This window comes from Pyrus communis, chromosome 10, assembly GCF_041283825.1.
Source record: "Pyrus communis isolate YQ-2024b chromosome 10, ASM4128382v1, whole genome shotgun sequence".
NCBI classification, from domain to species: domain Eukaryota; kingdom Viridiplantae; phylum Streptophyta; class Magnoliopsida; order Rosales; family Rosaceae; genus Pyrus; species Pyrus communis.
Window position 1 is genome coordinate 28,920,681 of NC_142574.1, and position 13,150 is coordinate 28,933,830.

The 13,150-nt window shown below is 37.3% G+C and overlaps 3 protein-coding genes across 5 annotated transcripts; 2 read left to right on the forward strand and 1 right to left on the reverse strand.

Annotated features, from left to right (window-relative positions):
* The first annotated feature begins 485 nt into the window (after positions 1–485).
* LOC137728520 (uncharacterized) lies at positions 486–1,328 on the forward strand. Its single transcript, XM_068467284.2, has one exon. The coding sequence runs from the start codon at positions 486–488 to the stop codon at positions 1,326–1,328; it is 843 nt and encodes a 280-aa protein (XP_068323385.2).
* Positions 1,329–1,922: 594 nt separating this feature from the next.
* LOC137729874 (pentatricopeptide repeat-containing protein At4g18975, chloroplastic) lies at positions 1,923–4,921 on the forward strand. Of its 3 annotated transcripts, none has more exons than XM_068468925.2 (8): positions 1,923–2,069; positions 2,482–2,651; positions 2,752–2,823; positions 2,954–3,054; positions 3,227–3,323; positions 3,457–3,600; positions 4,153–4,365; positions 4,519–4,921. In XM_068468925.2, the coding sequence occupies exons 2-8, from the start codon at positions 2,595–2,597 to the stop codon at positions 4,726–4,728; spliced, it is 894 nt and encodes a 297-aa protein (XP_068325026.2). In that variant the 5' UTR covers positions 1,923–2,069; positions 2,482–2,594; the 3' UTR covers positions 4,729–4,921. The 3 variants fall into 3 exon arrangements, with proteins under 3 accessions (XP_068325026.2, XP_088534660.1, XP_088534659.1); XM_088678534.1 differs by having other exon boundaries at positions 1,946–2,069; positions 2,493–2,651; XM_088678533.1 differs by lacking the exon at positions 1,923–2,069 and adding an exon at positions 2,224–2,240.
* A 251-nt stretch (positions 4,922–5,172) lies between these two features.
* LOC137727298 (subtilisin-like protease SBT5.6) lies at positions 5,173–11,637 on the reverse strand. The gene is made up of 9 exons (XM_068466162.2): positions 11,528–11,637; positions 11,224–11,416; positions 10,918–11,103; positions 10,347–10,458; positions 7,347–7,908; positions 7,013–7,113; positions 6,382–6,739; positions 6,015–6,231; positions 5,173–5,921 (listed from the first exon to the last, which is right to left on the reverse strand). The coding sequence occupies exons 1-9, from the start codon at positions 11,597–11,599 to the stop codon at positions 5,386–5,388; spliced, it is 2,337 nt and encodes a 778-aa protein (XP_068322263.2). The 5' UTR covers positions 11,600–11,637; the 3' UTR covers positions 5,173–5,385.
* Between the last annotated feature and the right edge of the window lie 1,513 nt (positions 11,638–13,150).

The window sequence follows — 13,150 nt, forward strand, 5'->3', positions numbered from 1 at the left end:
TGATCCTGAAATCTCAGGATCGGCCTGGGCGAGGATCCTTTTCCAAACGTATAATAAGCTCATTGTACGTGGTAACATTCATGTCCTAGCCCAAACTCACTAATAGGCCTAACCAATGCTTTTCGACCGTCTCGAGACTGTTTTCAATTGAATATTTTGATTGTAAATTAGTTATTTCCTAAAAGAGTTAGGAAAATCCGGTATTTCACACAAAAATTAGGAAAAAGCTTTTCCTGGATTTTGTAGGATTACCGGATCTCCTACTAATCCTACAAGATTAGGAAAAGCAGTATTTTCCAAGGCATATCTAAATGTTGTTCTCCATTATGTGGGTGTCTCGTAGCCTTCTTAAACCTTGGCTTCCTTTTTTCAATTCTTCAACTTATTAACCTCAATCAGGTGCTCTTTGTTCAGCAACCACAGAATCTTGGTGGTTATTCGGCTTAATTTGTTTCAGGGCCTTTAGGGTTTCTTATTAATCAATGATGAGTTGGCGAAGACAACAAGGTGCATGCAGTTCCTATTCTCGGCCGCAGAGGCACCAATCTTGGACTAAAGATCGTAGTCAGTGCCGTTACGAGTCACTTAGATGTGTGCCTTATTGGGAAAGGAAGTTTTGCACGACGGTTGGATCAGTCCCCTGGCGAAAACTCGTCGAAACAAAGAAGTACATGTCTCTCTATAAAAACATCGTTGAGTGGAATGACTCGGCCGGAGAAGAGGCCTTCAATAATGCGAAAAACCGGTTTTGGGCGGAGATGAACGGCCTGATTCCCAGCTCCGACATATCTTTGCCTGATCCCGACATGTACATTGATGACATAGATTGGAGCTCATCATGCAACAATATTGATCCACAACTGATTTTAGACTTGGAAAAGAGCAAGAAACCTAAACCTTCCGATGATCGTGAAGCCGAAACCCTAGGCAATGATCGTGAGTTTGTTATTCTCGGCCTTTATCCTATCTATTTAAATCCGACGACATTGCCGTGCTCTGGAAGGGGTGGTGAGTTTGAAGAGGAGATCTTGAAAACTAAAGAAAATAATGTTCTTGAAAATTATGGAAAGAATGTTGTGGATGATAAGAAAAATCCTTGGAAATCTGCTTGTGTTGGTCAGAGTAAAGCTGCAGCCATAGGAGGAGCATGGAACACCAACACTACTTGGAACAACAACAATTCAAGATATAAGACATCGACGCGGTCGAGATTTCGCGGTGGTTACAATGATCACAAATTTGGAGGGTGGTGGTGGAACAACGGAGGAAGGAGAAGGAACAGATATTCAGTTCAAGTTGGTTATGAAAACCTAGCTTCTTCTTGTTGATAAAGCTCAGCCAGTCAGCAAGGCAGGGGCTGCTGTGAAACTTGGAGGGAATTACCTGTTTACACGATCGATTATTTAGAAAATTACAATACGATAAATATATTTTCGTTTTTAATCTTTTAATACTTTTACTATGTATTTCTTTTGTTCTTTTTTGATAACAATATGATAAAACAAATTTTTTTGCTTTACTGATTAGTTTTTATTTCTGGGTGGTACTTGTGTTTCTCCTATGTTGGAAGAAATTATAAATTTTTCTCCTTCCTCTCCTCTAATCCTACTGATCAAATCAAAAGATATATTATTACTTTTGAGTTTAATAACTTATTCCATAGTATTACTTTGATTGAGATTTTTTCATTAAGAGTGCCTTTGAAAATCTTTGTTAAGGCATTCCTGACTCCACTCATGTCAATGTGACAACTTCTTGATAAATTACCTTACATGGCCAACCACGTGACACTACCGGATTGTGTTGCCGGTACATTAAAAAATTTCCCCTAAAAGAACTATTTTAATAGGAAAAGGCACTAAAAATCTCTCTCAGGCAGACTAGTAGGCTCAAATGCAAAGACAGGCCCATACTAAAAAAATGACAAATCCAATCCACTAGGAATCGGAAGTTCTACCCCTCTCTCTCTCTCTCTCTCTCTCTGTCCTTTCGCTTCTGCAACATATGGCATCCATAGCTGATAGGTCCTAAGGATGAAAACCCATTCAGAGATTTTTCAAATTCGCAATGTATGTGCGCTCTTCTCTTTGCTATCAATTGAACCCATGTTTATGTTTATGTTTAGGCAACAAAGTATCCATCTTTATCTTCAAGTTTCCTGAATTCTTTATGCTCTCTAAGCTTCATTCGGAAAACCCACTTCGAATACAATCATTAAGAAATAGTCATTACAAGTACTGGTAAATTGTATGGTGATCCAATTGATTGTATGATTTTAAAGTTTTAATTTTCATTACCCAGCTGAGCTTTTCATGTTCACATGGTTAAAAGTCTGTTCTTTTGAATAACTACCTGTTTTACTGAATTTTTATTTAATATTTAGTCCTGAAATTTTGAAAAAAAGTTTGTATTTTTATGCAGAATTAGGAAATGGGTAAGTAGATATTGAATTATTTTTACATGCTTTGCTTCTTGTGCCAGAGATTGTACAGTGGGAAAATGTATTGTGACAAAGGTTTCTTCTATTAGAATCGTTGTACGTTCCTGGTTCATGTAAATTGCTTGCTCAAAGTATTGGCAATTGAAGAGGACTAATGATTGTGAATTCCGGATATTGTATTTGTCAGTTCCCCTTATCAGGAATTGATCAGGTGAACAATGAGTTACCTTATTCATAGTTTGTCCAATTTCATTCAGTCTCCACCTTATTCTACTTGCGTGTTTAATCTGATTTATTGGATGACTCCTTAGATCACAACTACTGAAGCAGCTTTGTTGTTGGGGTTCGGCTACTCTAATTGCAAAACTTCTCTCTTGTGGAAGGTAATTGGGTTGTTCTCATTGTTAAGGCAAGCAAGAAAAGAATTGTCAAACATTTGCTTTACCATTTGATTTCTAAAACTTTGAAGTTTTTATATCACGGTCTTCATCTCTTTCTCGTCTTTTCTCGTAGAAAAATTATGTACATCAGACGGTGGCTATACATACATCCAATGTCAAGTTCTCCAACAAGCAAAGTAGACAACCTTTAACTAGTTCCAAAACAACTGAGAAGTACGTTTTCTATCTTGCTTTATAGTTAAACATAATCTGTGATTTTCAATGTTCAGTTCAATTGCTTCAAAACGCTGCTTCATCGTTCAAGTGCTATAGTTATTTATGAACATTAATTGTTCTTTAGGTTGTCATAATGTTTGAAGAAGATGTACCTTTGCATGAAATGCAGGAAAATAATCAAGAAGGCAGGAAAGAAAGAGCACCACTTATGGCAGAAAAAGGACTCTGCCGGGTCTGGGCAAAAGGCACTCAATCTTGTCAGAATTGTTAGTCTTTTTTTTTTTTTTTTAATTCTTGAGTGTTATACTCTTGCTTTTGGTCTTTCAGCTTTATAACCTTATGACATATGATATGGACCCTCTTCCTACTCTGGTTTCCTCATTAACGTTGAAATGACAGGTCTCCAGTCTTCCTAATGAGAAAGAGACCATTTTTGGAGCATTAGATAAATGGACAGCTTGGGAGACAGAGTTTCCATTGATTGCAGCAGCGAAGGCCTTGACAATCTTAAGGAAGAGGAGTCAATGGGTTCGTGTAATTCAAGTATGAGACTTGCGGACTCTACTTCAGATTATTTAGAATTTATACCGCATACTTTAGGCGCAACCTGATCCTAGTGACCATCGTTATTTAATTGCTTTTTAGATAAGTAAAGCTAGTGTGGATAAACAAGTGGAGATTTCACTTTTGAAACATTTTTCTAATGCCATTGCATATGGCATACAAATTAGCTTTTAGTATGAGACCTACATGATTCCCTTTATAGGATAGTTGCATGTGGAGTACAACTTCGCTTGGATCACTCTGAGAACTAAATGCTTAAAAGCACAAATCTGCAAAAATCCGCTTGACATGAGACTACTGAGCGTGCCTTGACATAGAGATATTCTTCTAGGTGGCTTTGTGATTAATTTCGCCTGTCTAAGCCTTATAAGGACTTCTTTTGCTAACCATACAAAATCAGCTCTGTTAGTTGTTGGATCATCTCATTTTTTAAAATATAAAAAAATGCCTTGTGCTCTATAAAAGGCTATATGACAGTGAAAATTGTTGGATGTATTAAAGATGGCTGGCTAATTCTTAGTGCTTTGTCAGGTAGCAAAGTGGATGTTGAGCAAAGGCCAAGGAGCAACAATGGGAACGTATGACACCCTTCTGCTGGCATTTGATATGGATCAGAGGGTCGATGAGGCTGAATCACTGTGGAACATGATTCTGCACACCCATACACGCTCCATCTCAAGGCGGTTGTTTTCTAGGATGATCTCTTTGTATCATCATCACGACATGCAAAGCAAGATAATAGAGGTAATTCGACAATACCGAGCCACTAATACTTTGACGTTTCCACCCTCTTTGCATGATATATTGTACAGTGTTCTGTAACAGATGTCCAAATTAAGCGTAAATAAGATATGTCGTCTTAGTGCTAAGATTTGAATTTCTTCCTGAGAAATTCAGGTATTTGCAGACATGGAGGAGTTAGGTGTAAGACCAGATGAAGATACTGTCAGGAGAGTGGCACGTGCTTTCCAGGAATTAGGGCAAGAGGAGAACAAAAAACTCTTTTTAAGAAGATACCAGTGTAAATGGAAGTACATTCACTTTAAGGGTGAAAGGGTTAAAGTAAGAACTAATGCTTGGGATGAAGATAATAACTTAAGCAACTGAGATGGACTGGCTGGCATTTAAGATGCACAATGTGACCGTGATATCTGTTTTTCTTCTCTTGTTTTCACCCTTGGATGAGGATATGTACAGATATAGGGTAAGATTCATTGCTACAAAGCTTCAGTAATATTCCGTTGTAAGATATGAGGATTCTGTATGCATCCCTTTGATTTATATAAGTCAAGATCTTAAAGTGGATTATCTTCTTTAAATGCATGATAGATGTCGGGTGTTGTATGACATCGGGCACTGTGAGGTAGGGAAAATTTTCCATTGGCATGTTGCTATAATCGTTGCAAATGGGCAATTAGGTGATTTCCATTGAAGCCGATGATGCAGGGTGCAAACCACCTATGCAGCCGATGCTGTTCTTTACAATCTGACAGAGTTCGCTTCCATCATGTACTTCACAATCGCGATTGCTACAGAAGTTCATCTTCAGAGTTTGCAAATGGTAATAATTTCTTATTTTTCGATCCTAAAAAAGGTGAAATAGGTTTACAAATCCACAGAAAAATATTCTTCCGGAGCCTTTTGATCCGGCAACCCATTCAAGTACTGTAATGCACTGGGAGTCTCCTATCTCTATTTCTGTGTTCGTATGGTTTGCAATGAAATCAAAATCTAGAAGAAATTAAAATGGTGACAGAAAAGTTCTTATGCTAAAGACACTGCAATGGGACTCCTCACAGTGTGGAGTCTATCGGTCCAAGTGTACCACCCAAAGACATACTCATTGCCTTGCTTGCTAAGCATCTCTCTTCTTGCTTTTACTGTTATGGTGAAGCTCTTCTTCTGGCCGACATGATCGAAGAACAACATGCTCGGGGATGCCTTAATGGAGATTCCCAAAGGCGGCTTGGTGGTAAAGAAGTAAATGCTTTTGCTGTCGCCAACATTTGTGACTGTCCTCTTGATGGTCATGGTGTCCTCTAGTTTGGGGATTGCAATGGAAGGGTAGTTCAGGTTGATTGCTGTTGGTGGTGATTTTGGACAATTGAATGTTGGATCGACGTTCTTGGCTACTCCTATACTGCAAATGTATTGAAGATAGTCCTTGTACGAAGCATCGTATACAAGGCCGGGGTCTGCTGCCTTTGTGGGACGAAAGTGTCCGGCCCCATATGCAAAGGGGGTAGCAACACTTCCTGATTCATCATTCAATGGCAAACCCAAGTTGTTTCTTATTTCAGCTGCAAGGCAAACAATAAAAGTTAAAGATGATCAAACAATGTACCGGTTTTGATCAAGTGCCCTGCCTTGAACGTTCGGGGTATTTAGTTTACCTGTGGTCATGATAGCAGATTTTATGGCAGCACTGCTCCAAGTAGGGTGGATTGCTTTGACAAGTACTGCTGCAGCTGCTACATGAGGGCAAGACATTGAAGTTCCAGAGTCTATATTATACTGAACAACTCGATGATCTATACTGGACAACTTGGTAGGCGGATCAGCCTCAGTCCACGCCGCCAATATATTCAGCCCTGGAGCTGTGATATCTGGCTGCCCAGGTGAAGGAAGAGAGGTCAAGTTTCAAAACCATTAAATTCCTAAACTTTCGTAGTTTGACATTTAAACTGTTCCTCGCCAACATTAACAGTTGTTAGGGAGATTTCACTAATTAAGTAACGAAAGTACATTAGGAAATTTTACCTTGAGAAAGTTAGGGTCAATGAGATTGGGGCCTCTACTAGTGAATGCAGCCATGAAGGGAGCCGGCTTTCTATTCAAAACAGTCCTTGCTGGTATAATAGCAGCCGTTGGAATTTTGGTAGAGTTGATGTATTGAAGAATTCTATTGGCATCTTCATAAAGCACTGCAGTGGCAGGAATAACATGAGCATCACAGGAAATTTCAACCCCATTTGCTGCACTGTTTCCTAATATAAATCCAACTCCTCCTGCCCTTTTCACTTCCATGCCTTTTCCAACTCTCATCCCACTTCCTCTCATGCACAAAACTATCTTTCCCTTCACCTTCTCAGGTGAAAGAGAGCCTGGTAGGCATTGTCTGCAGCCACATTTAGTTTTTTTTACAAGTCATTAGCTAATTACAGTCACTATTTAACTACTAATAACATAGATAGATATGCACAAATAGAATTGATTACAAACTTTCAATAAAAAGTAGAATCGAGAAGACACTAAACGGACAATAAGCCGTATATAAATCACGGCTAAGTGCCCTTTTATTGTTTGTTTAGTGTCCGGCCAGTTCAAATTTAGTCTTTAATCAGTTTTATTTGTGCATATTTTTTTAAATAAATCATAGAGTGAACTTTACCCCGCCATATCTTTTGGTACACCAGAGTTAATAACATCTGCAGCATATACTAAAGGATACTTTTTATTCTCTGCCAGCTTGCTTGGTGTCACTGTTTCTCCCTGATTGTTGATTCAGACAAACATTTTAGCAAGTACCATATCGTTGCATGTGCTTATAGAGAAAAAAGTGCTTCCAATGAAAGTGGTTATGAGAAGAAGTGCTTCCTACAATAGCATTCCTGACATAAACCCTAACCCAAATGCTAAGAAACCTACAATAGCATTCTTGAAATGAGCCCTAATCCAAATGCTAACAAACCATACTTTCCAATCACCTGTAAACTTTAAATTACCTCAATTGTGATCCCATTTCCAAGCACAACTGGAGCAACGAATGCCCGATCGAGGCTGCTAGCACCAACTGTGATTATCCATGGAGCCGGATTTGAAAGAGTAGATGGGGCAGGGCCAGAGTTCCCAGCACTACATGCCACCACAATTTTCTTCTTGGTGGCATGCAATGCTCCAATAGCAATGCCATCATTGGTGTAATTTACAGGTTTTTTTGTCCCAATTGATATGCTCAGTACATCAACACCATCACCTATTGCATCATCAATGGCTGCCAACATGTCTTCCTCAAAGCATGTGTTGCCATCTGCCTTGGACTGGCCTGGTATTGCCCAACACACTTTGTATATGGCAAGGCGTGCCAATGGGGCACCGCCAGAGGCGGTGCCCAGGGCAAAACCACCTAGGGCTGAGGTGTTGGGAACGACTCGGCCTGCAACGGTTGAGCTTGTGTGTGTTCCGTGGCCATCCATGTCACGTGGTGATCGGTAATCCTCCGAGGCATTTAAATGACCATAGAATTGCTCAAAACCTTTGAGGTAGTAGCGAGCTCCTATCAGCTTCCTGCAAAACAATCCATATCATACGTGAACTACTGAACCTGGCATCATTCATTTGTGACTATAAGGCTTTAAGCGCAACGTTTGATTCTTGCTTTGCAAGTTTCACTCCAATGAAAGCCCAAGTTTCGCACAAGATTTTATTTATGTCAGTTAGACTGTAAGAAAAAAATTATACCAATTGGGTTTTGCTCCATATGGAGTTATGAGTTAACCAATGAGTTTTTAATTATGATATGTGCATGTTTCGAATGTAACATGTTATGGTTGTTATCTAATGACCTATTTAGAAATAACCAATGAGTTTATATATTTTGAGACAAAAACTTTGCATGCAATATAATGAGCAAGATTGAAATATATTCTCATGTATCCGATCACCATTCTAAATAAACAAAATGTCAATCTTACTAATCCTTTTGCTAAAGAGAAAATAACTAAATAACTCTTGCAAACTTAAGAAAATCAAACTCACGACATCAATTACACAAGTAAATATTATGAATCACTTAAAAATTAGATAGAGATAAACATGTGATTCAACTCCTTGCATATATCCAAGTCTATAAATGCATCAATTTGTTTTCCATTTGTTGTCTCTCTTTGTTAATTTAGTTTGTACACATCAGTAAAATTGTACTACTACTTTTATTAACCGCGCCAGAGATATGACCTATAACTTAAGTAATCAACTATACATTAGCAGTGTGATGCTGAAATCTCAAAGGCGAACACTGAACACACACCACTGAGCTGCCCAATTGCAGTCCTTTTTCTGACATAAGGAAAAAAAGTTGAGGACTGTGCAGATTGAATAATTGGGTTTAGGTCATCTTCCAGAAAGCAAATAGCTAGGCTGACTCCAAATGCAAGAGTCACAGAGAGGCCTCCAAATAACGATAAAGAAAGTTCACAAGATGTGAAACAAAAGAAGCCAAAAACCAATTAAATCACCTATTTGTTTGACTGAAACAAACAAAGGTAGTGATCATCGGTCGTTCATGTTTGCTGGGTCAGAAATACTTTTATAATTCAATTTTCAATAATCCCAAACAACTATTTATCAATATTATGTAAGTCAAGTGGATGCTGTCACTGAAATTTTCTCTTTGTTGTTTTGGTGCATGCATTGGGGAATTGTACAACATGAACATGCTGGCCTAAATACTGGATGATCAAATTCTCTAATTCCTTGGTATCATCAAGGGCGACACTTTTTTGCATTCACAAAACTGACACTTTTTTGCAGAAACAATTCCTGCCAAATTATGCAGGAGTAGAATGTATGGTGGAAAACTAAACAACCCCCATAGTAGAAAAACCCTAGAAAGAAAGTCTAAATTGAAAGGAAAGAGGCAACACAGTTCTTGTGAATTGACTCTAAGTATTCATGTTTATGTGATCACACCTGCATCACGTGTGTAACTCATCTTAACATGGTATATAGCTAGTGAAATATTTTATTTGTTATTTTTATTTTCAATTGTTACATGGAATATGACTTATAATATTGCAGGTTAAATAAACTTAAGAAATGGAAATGAGTTGTTTGGAATTTTCTTATATTGTAATTTTTCTAAGGATATATTCCCCTATGTGGGAATGCAAATATTCTCTCATTTGCGAATAACGTATCTTAACTGAGTAAAATCTATGATTGAAGATTAATCCTACAAAAAATATTCGGATTGGAGTTGTTTAATCACCCATATGTATCAAATAAATAGACAGTTCATCATGGATATATTATTTTGTACATACACCGTCAATTTGTTCTATACATTTGAATCACTAAATGATACGATTGAAATGATTTTTGTAGAGATGATCTTTAAATGAAGAATAAGGAAGTTTCGATTATAAAATTTGTACGGTCAAAATACGTTATTTGTAAAGAAGGAATGAACTCATCCCAAAAAGAAAATGCAAGTATTATCCAATTAGAAGGGCATGCAATGCCATGCTGGAGAGGTTACCAACTTTACTCATGGTTTTATTTATTTATTTATTTATTTTAATTTTTAATTTTTTTTATTGACATCACAACCGGTTCCTCCTTGGACCCCTACAAACTTTACTCATGGTTTTTTTCAGTTTTTAATTTTTTTTAATTTTTAATTTTTTTAGTGGTCTGTCGGGTTTAGCTAGTCCCCTCTAGGGTAAGAGAGATAAAGATATTTCAAAAATAGGTCCCAAAGCCGGCAAAATAGAAGATACATGGTCCCCTAGGACCCCCACTATCCCATCTGATACAAAAATATATTAAAGTAAAATGTGTCAAAGACCAAAGCTAGCCATATGTAATGGGATTAAATCACTTCACACGTACTTCTAAAAATTATAGTTTGCCTCACCAACACAATCACCCATACCACAAAATGGATGCATATATAATCAAGAAAGCTGATGGAAGGAAATCAACAATTAAATTAACAAACTTACCTGTTACAGTGAGATGAATTAAAACCAGGTCCTGATTGGCAGATTCCCTTCCATGATTTACGAATGGGCCCCATTCCTTCATCCCTAAAGCTCTTTGATTCTGGCCAGACACCTGATCATAAAAGCAACAAACATCATCATCGCATGGATCCAATGATACCCACTTCCTTCCACCCATGACAGAATCTACCCTACAACCGAGATATTTCTCTTTAGGGTTCACAAAACCAATCATGCATGAGTTGTAGATACAAATTGATATACCTTTATTAGTAAGTCAATAACATTATATATTTTCTCTCAATCCCGACACTCAAAAAATAAGTGTTGCATACATAGAGATACACCATTCAGGGAAACAAATTTTTTTTATTCGACACAAAGTAATATAATACTGGTGCCACAACATATTTCTTCACAAAATGAGTGCTCTAGACATAAAAAGATACATGAATGCATCAGATTTTTTCCCATTCCAGACACACAGGAATCACCTGTGAAACACTTCATTGGACAAGAAAACTAATATATGAAGTTGTTTGATAAAATTGATGTTCTTATTACTTCTTACCACTATCAAGGAGCCCAACTATGATGTCCTTGCCATATCTGGCTTTGGATAAGAAGTCTCTTCCCATTTTGCCTATCCAATGCCTCTCTTCCTCTTCTATAATGCCTGAAAACTCCCAAGACCTTGTGGTGTGCATAGAGTACTTTTTTGGGTGGCTAGCCCACACAGACACAACTTCTTCCAAGTCTGCAATTACCATTCAATTTCTGCAGCATTAGAGAGAGAGAGAGAGAGAGAGAGAGAGAGAGAGAGAGAGAGAGAGAGAGAGAGAGAGAGAGAGAGGATGTGATTGGTTTGGTTAATTACGAGATAGCTTGGAAGCTTCGTCCTGGGTGAGGACAGCTGCAAAGCCATTGATGCTGTGCTTGTAACTGTAAAGCAAAGAAGCTCTGGCATCTTCTTCTGTTTCTTTCACTGAGAGCAAATACGAGTGATGGGTGTCCTCAATTTCATGCAGTGCTTTCTCTCCACTGTGTTCTCCAAAATACACTACATAGACCTATAGATACACAAAAATATGTATATAAGTATATATAAACGTGACATATATGTAAGAAAAGATATACGAAATGGAAGTAAAAATAGATTTATCACGGCCAAAAGGAATGACCTTTTTTTGTTCTGCACATAAGGCTAAGAGAGGAAGGAGGAGAAGGAGAGAGAGGATGAAGACTTTCCTCATTGGTTTTGTGCTGAGGAATTAGTGGATACAAATTTTGAACTGATTAAAAGTGTTTATATAGAAGTTCAAGGCTTATTTTAGAGTAGGGACCGAGATACATGGTAAATATGATATCTGATATATGAAATTTGGTAGTGGACTCTTTTAGAAAATTAAAATGCTATATTTTTTTCAGTTACAGTTGACTTTTTTTGCATTTATTTTGGTTGACTGATAAAAAAAGGTAACAGCTTAATTTGGATCTTATTAGCCATAACTTTTTTAAGAATTAAGTACCTAAAACTTCTTAAGTTTTTAGTGTCGTTCTAAATTGGTCTCAACATTTTTAAACATTTTAAATAAGTACCAAACCTATTGAAAATGTTATATCCATTAAGCCCATTTAATCAAATAGGTATTGACAAATAAAATGAAAAACAAAAAGGAAGATCGGAAAATCTCAAGCTCCCCAAGCTCAACCTACGACCACCGAAACACATCCCAACCTTTATATTCAAAACCCACCAACTGGGTATATCATAGTGAACCTTAATATTAGTTGCCTCAAAAACTAAATTTCAAACATAAAATATAAAATATGGAACACGATAATCAAATGAGTATGGAATTGAATCGAAAAATGGACCCAAATTAAAATTACATTAGGAGGCAATCTCCTAACAAAAAAGAGGTTGAGAATTTAGATAGAGTTTCAAAGAGTTGTTTCTGCTTATGCGATTTCCTCATTTGCTGATTCTCGGCTCGTAAAGCTTCACGTTCTTCTTTGTGGATGGTGAAGATGGTGGTGGTCGCATCACGGCAGTGTATACCATTTCAACAACCCTTCCACTAGATGTTGACAACTTCAATTGTAGGGTGGAATTGGTGGTTGTGCGTTGAGTTTAGAGGTGATGGCCTAGTAGGGGTGGTCGATGACCGTTAGTTGGTGGAGGCCATGCTTCCATGACCTTCTATTGATTTTGGAGATAAAGTTAGCCCAGTTAATTTTACAAAATTTAATTGGAGCTTAACAAATGTGAGATTCTCAATAGATTGGAAACTTCTTTGGAATGTTTAAAAAGGTTTAGACCCATTTGGAATGACACTAAAAAGTTGAGGGGTTTTAGGTATTTAATCCTTTTTTTAACTTGATAAGTTTTTTTAGAACGTATTGTTGAATATCCCACATCGGCCGTATCTTTAAGAAAAGAAGAGTTTAAAATTGTAACCCCACTCCAAATAATACCGAGGCCTTTTGTGATAAAATCCACATCTGTCGTACTATGTAGGTAGTAATTAATAAATTGAGGACAATATCGATGTTGTTGAAAGTTGACCCTTGGTCCGTCTTTCTGATACGTCAACGCGTATTGCTCTCGTTATCTTATTCATCATGTTCCCTTTCTCACCTCTCTTCTCTGTATTTACTAAAATGATTATTAATAAGCATCATGTGGAAACAAAACATTATTATCTAACTACTAAATTTAATAGAATAATTACCTTAACACTCCATGACGTTTATTATGTTTTCACAAAACCCCATCAAATTTAAGAAATAATACTAACATC

Bases quoted from the DNA above. Each gene is read 5' to 3' on its own strand.
- LOC137728520 (XM_068467284.2), top strand. From the start codon at position 486: ATGAGTTGGCGAAGACAACAAGGTGCATGCAGTTCCTATTCTCGGCCG.
- LOC137729874 (XM_068468925.2), top strand. From the start codon at position 2,595: ATGATTGTGAATTCCGGATATTGTATTTGTCAGTTCCCCTTATCAGGA. The intron at 3,324-3,456 runs GTTAGTCTTTTT...TTGAAATGACAG, and splicing joins CACTCAATCTTGTCAGAATT to GTCTCCAGTCTTCCTAATGA. The intron at 3,601-4,152 runs GTATGAGACTTG...GTGCTTTGTCAG, and splicing joins AATGGGTTCGTGTAATTCAA to GTAGCAAAGTGGATGTTGAG.
- LOC137727298 (XM_068466162.2), bottom strand. From the start codon at position 11,599: ATGAGGAAAGTCTTCATCCTCTCTCTCCTTCTCCTCCTTCCTCTCTTA. The intron at 11,417-11,527 runs GTCATTCCTTTT...GTGTATCTATAG, and splicing joins TATGTGCAGAACAAAAAAAG to GTCTATGTAGTGTATTTTGG. The intron at 6,232-6,381 runs GTAAAATTTCCT...TCACCTGGGCAG, and splicing joins TTGACCCTAACTTTCTCAAG to CCAGATATCACAGCTCCAGG.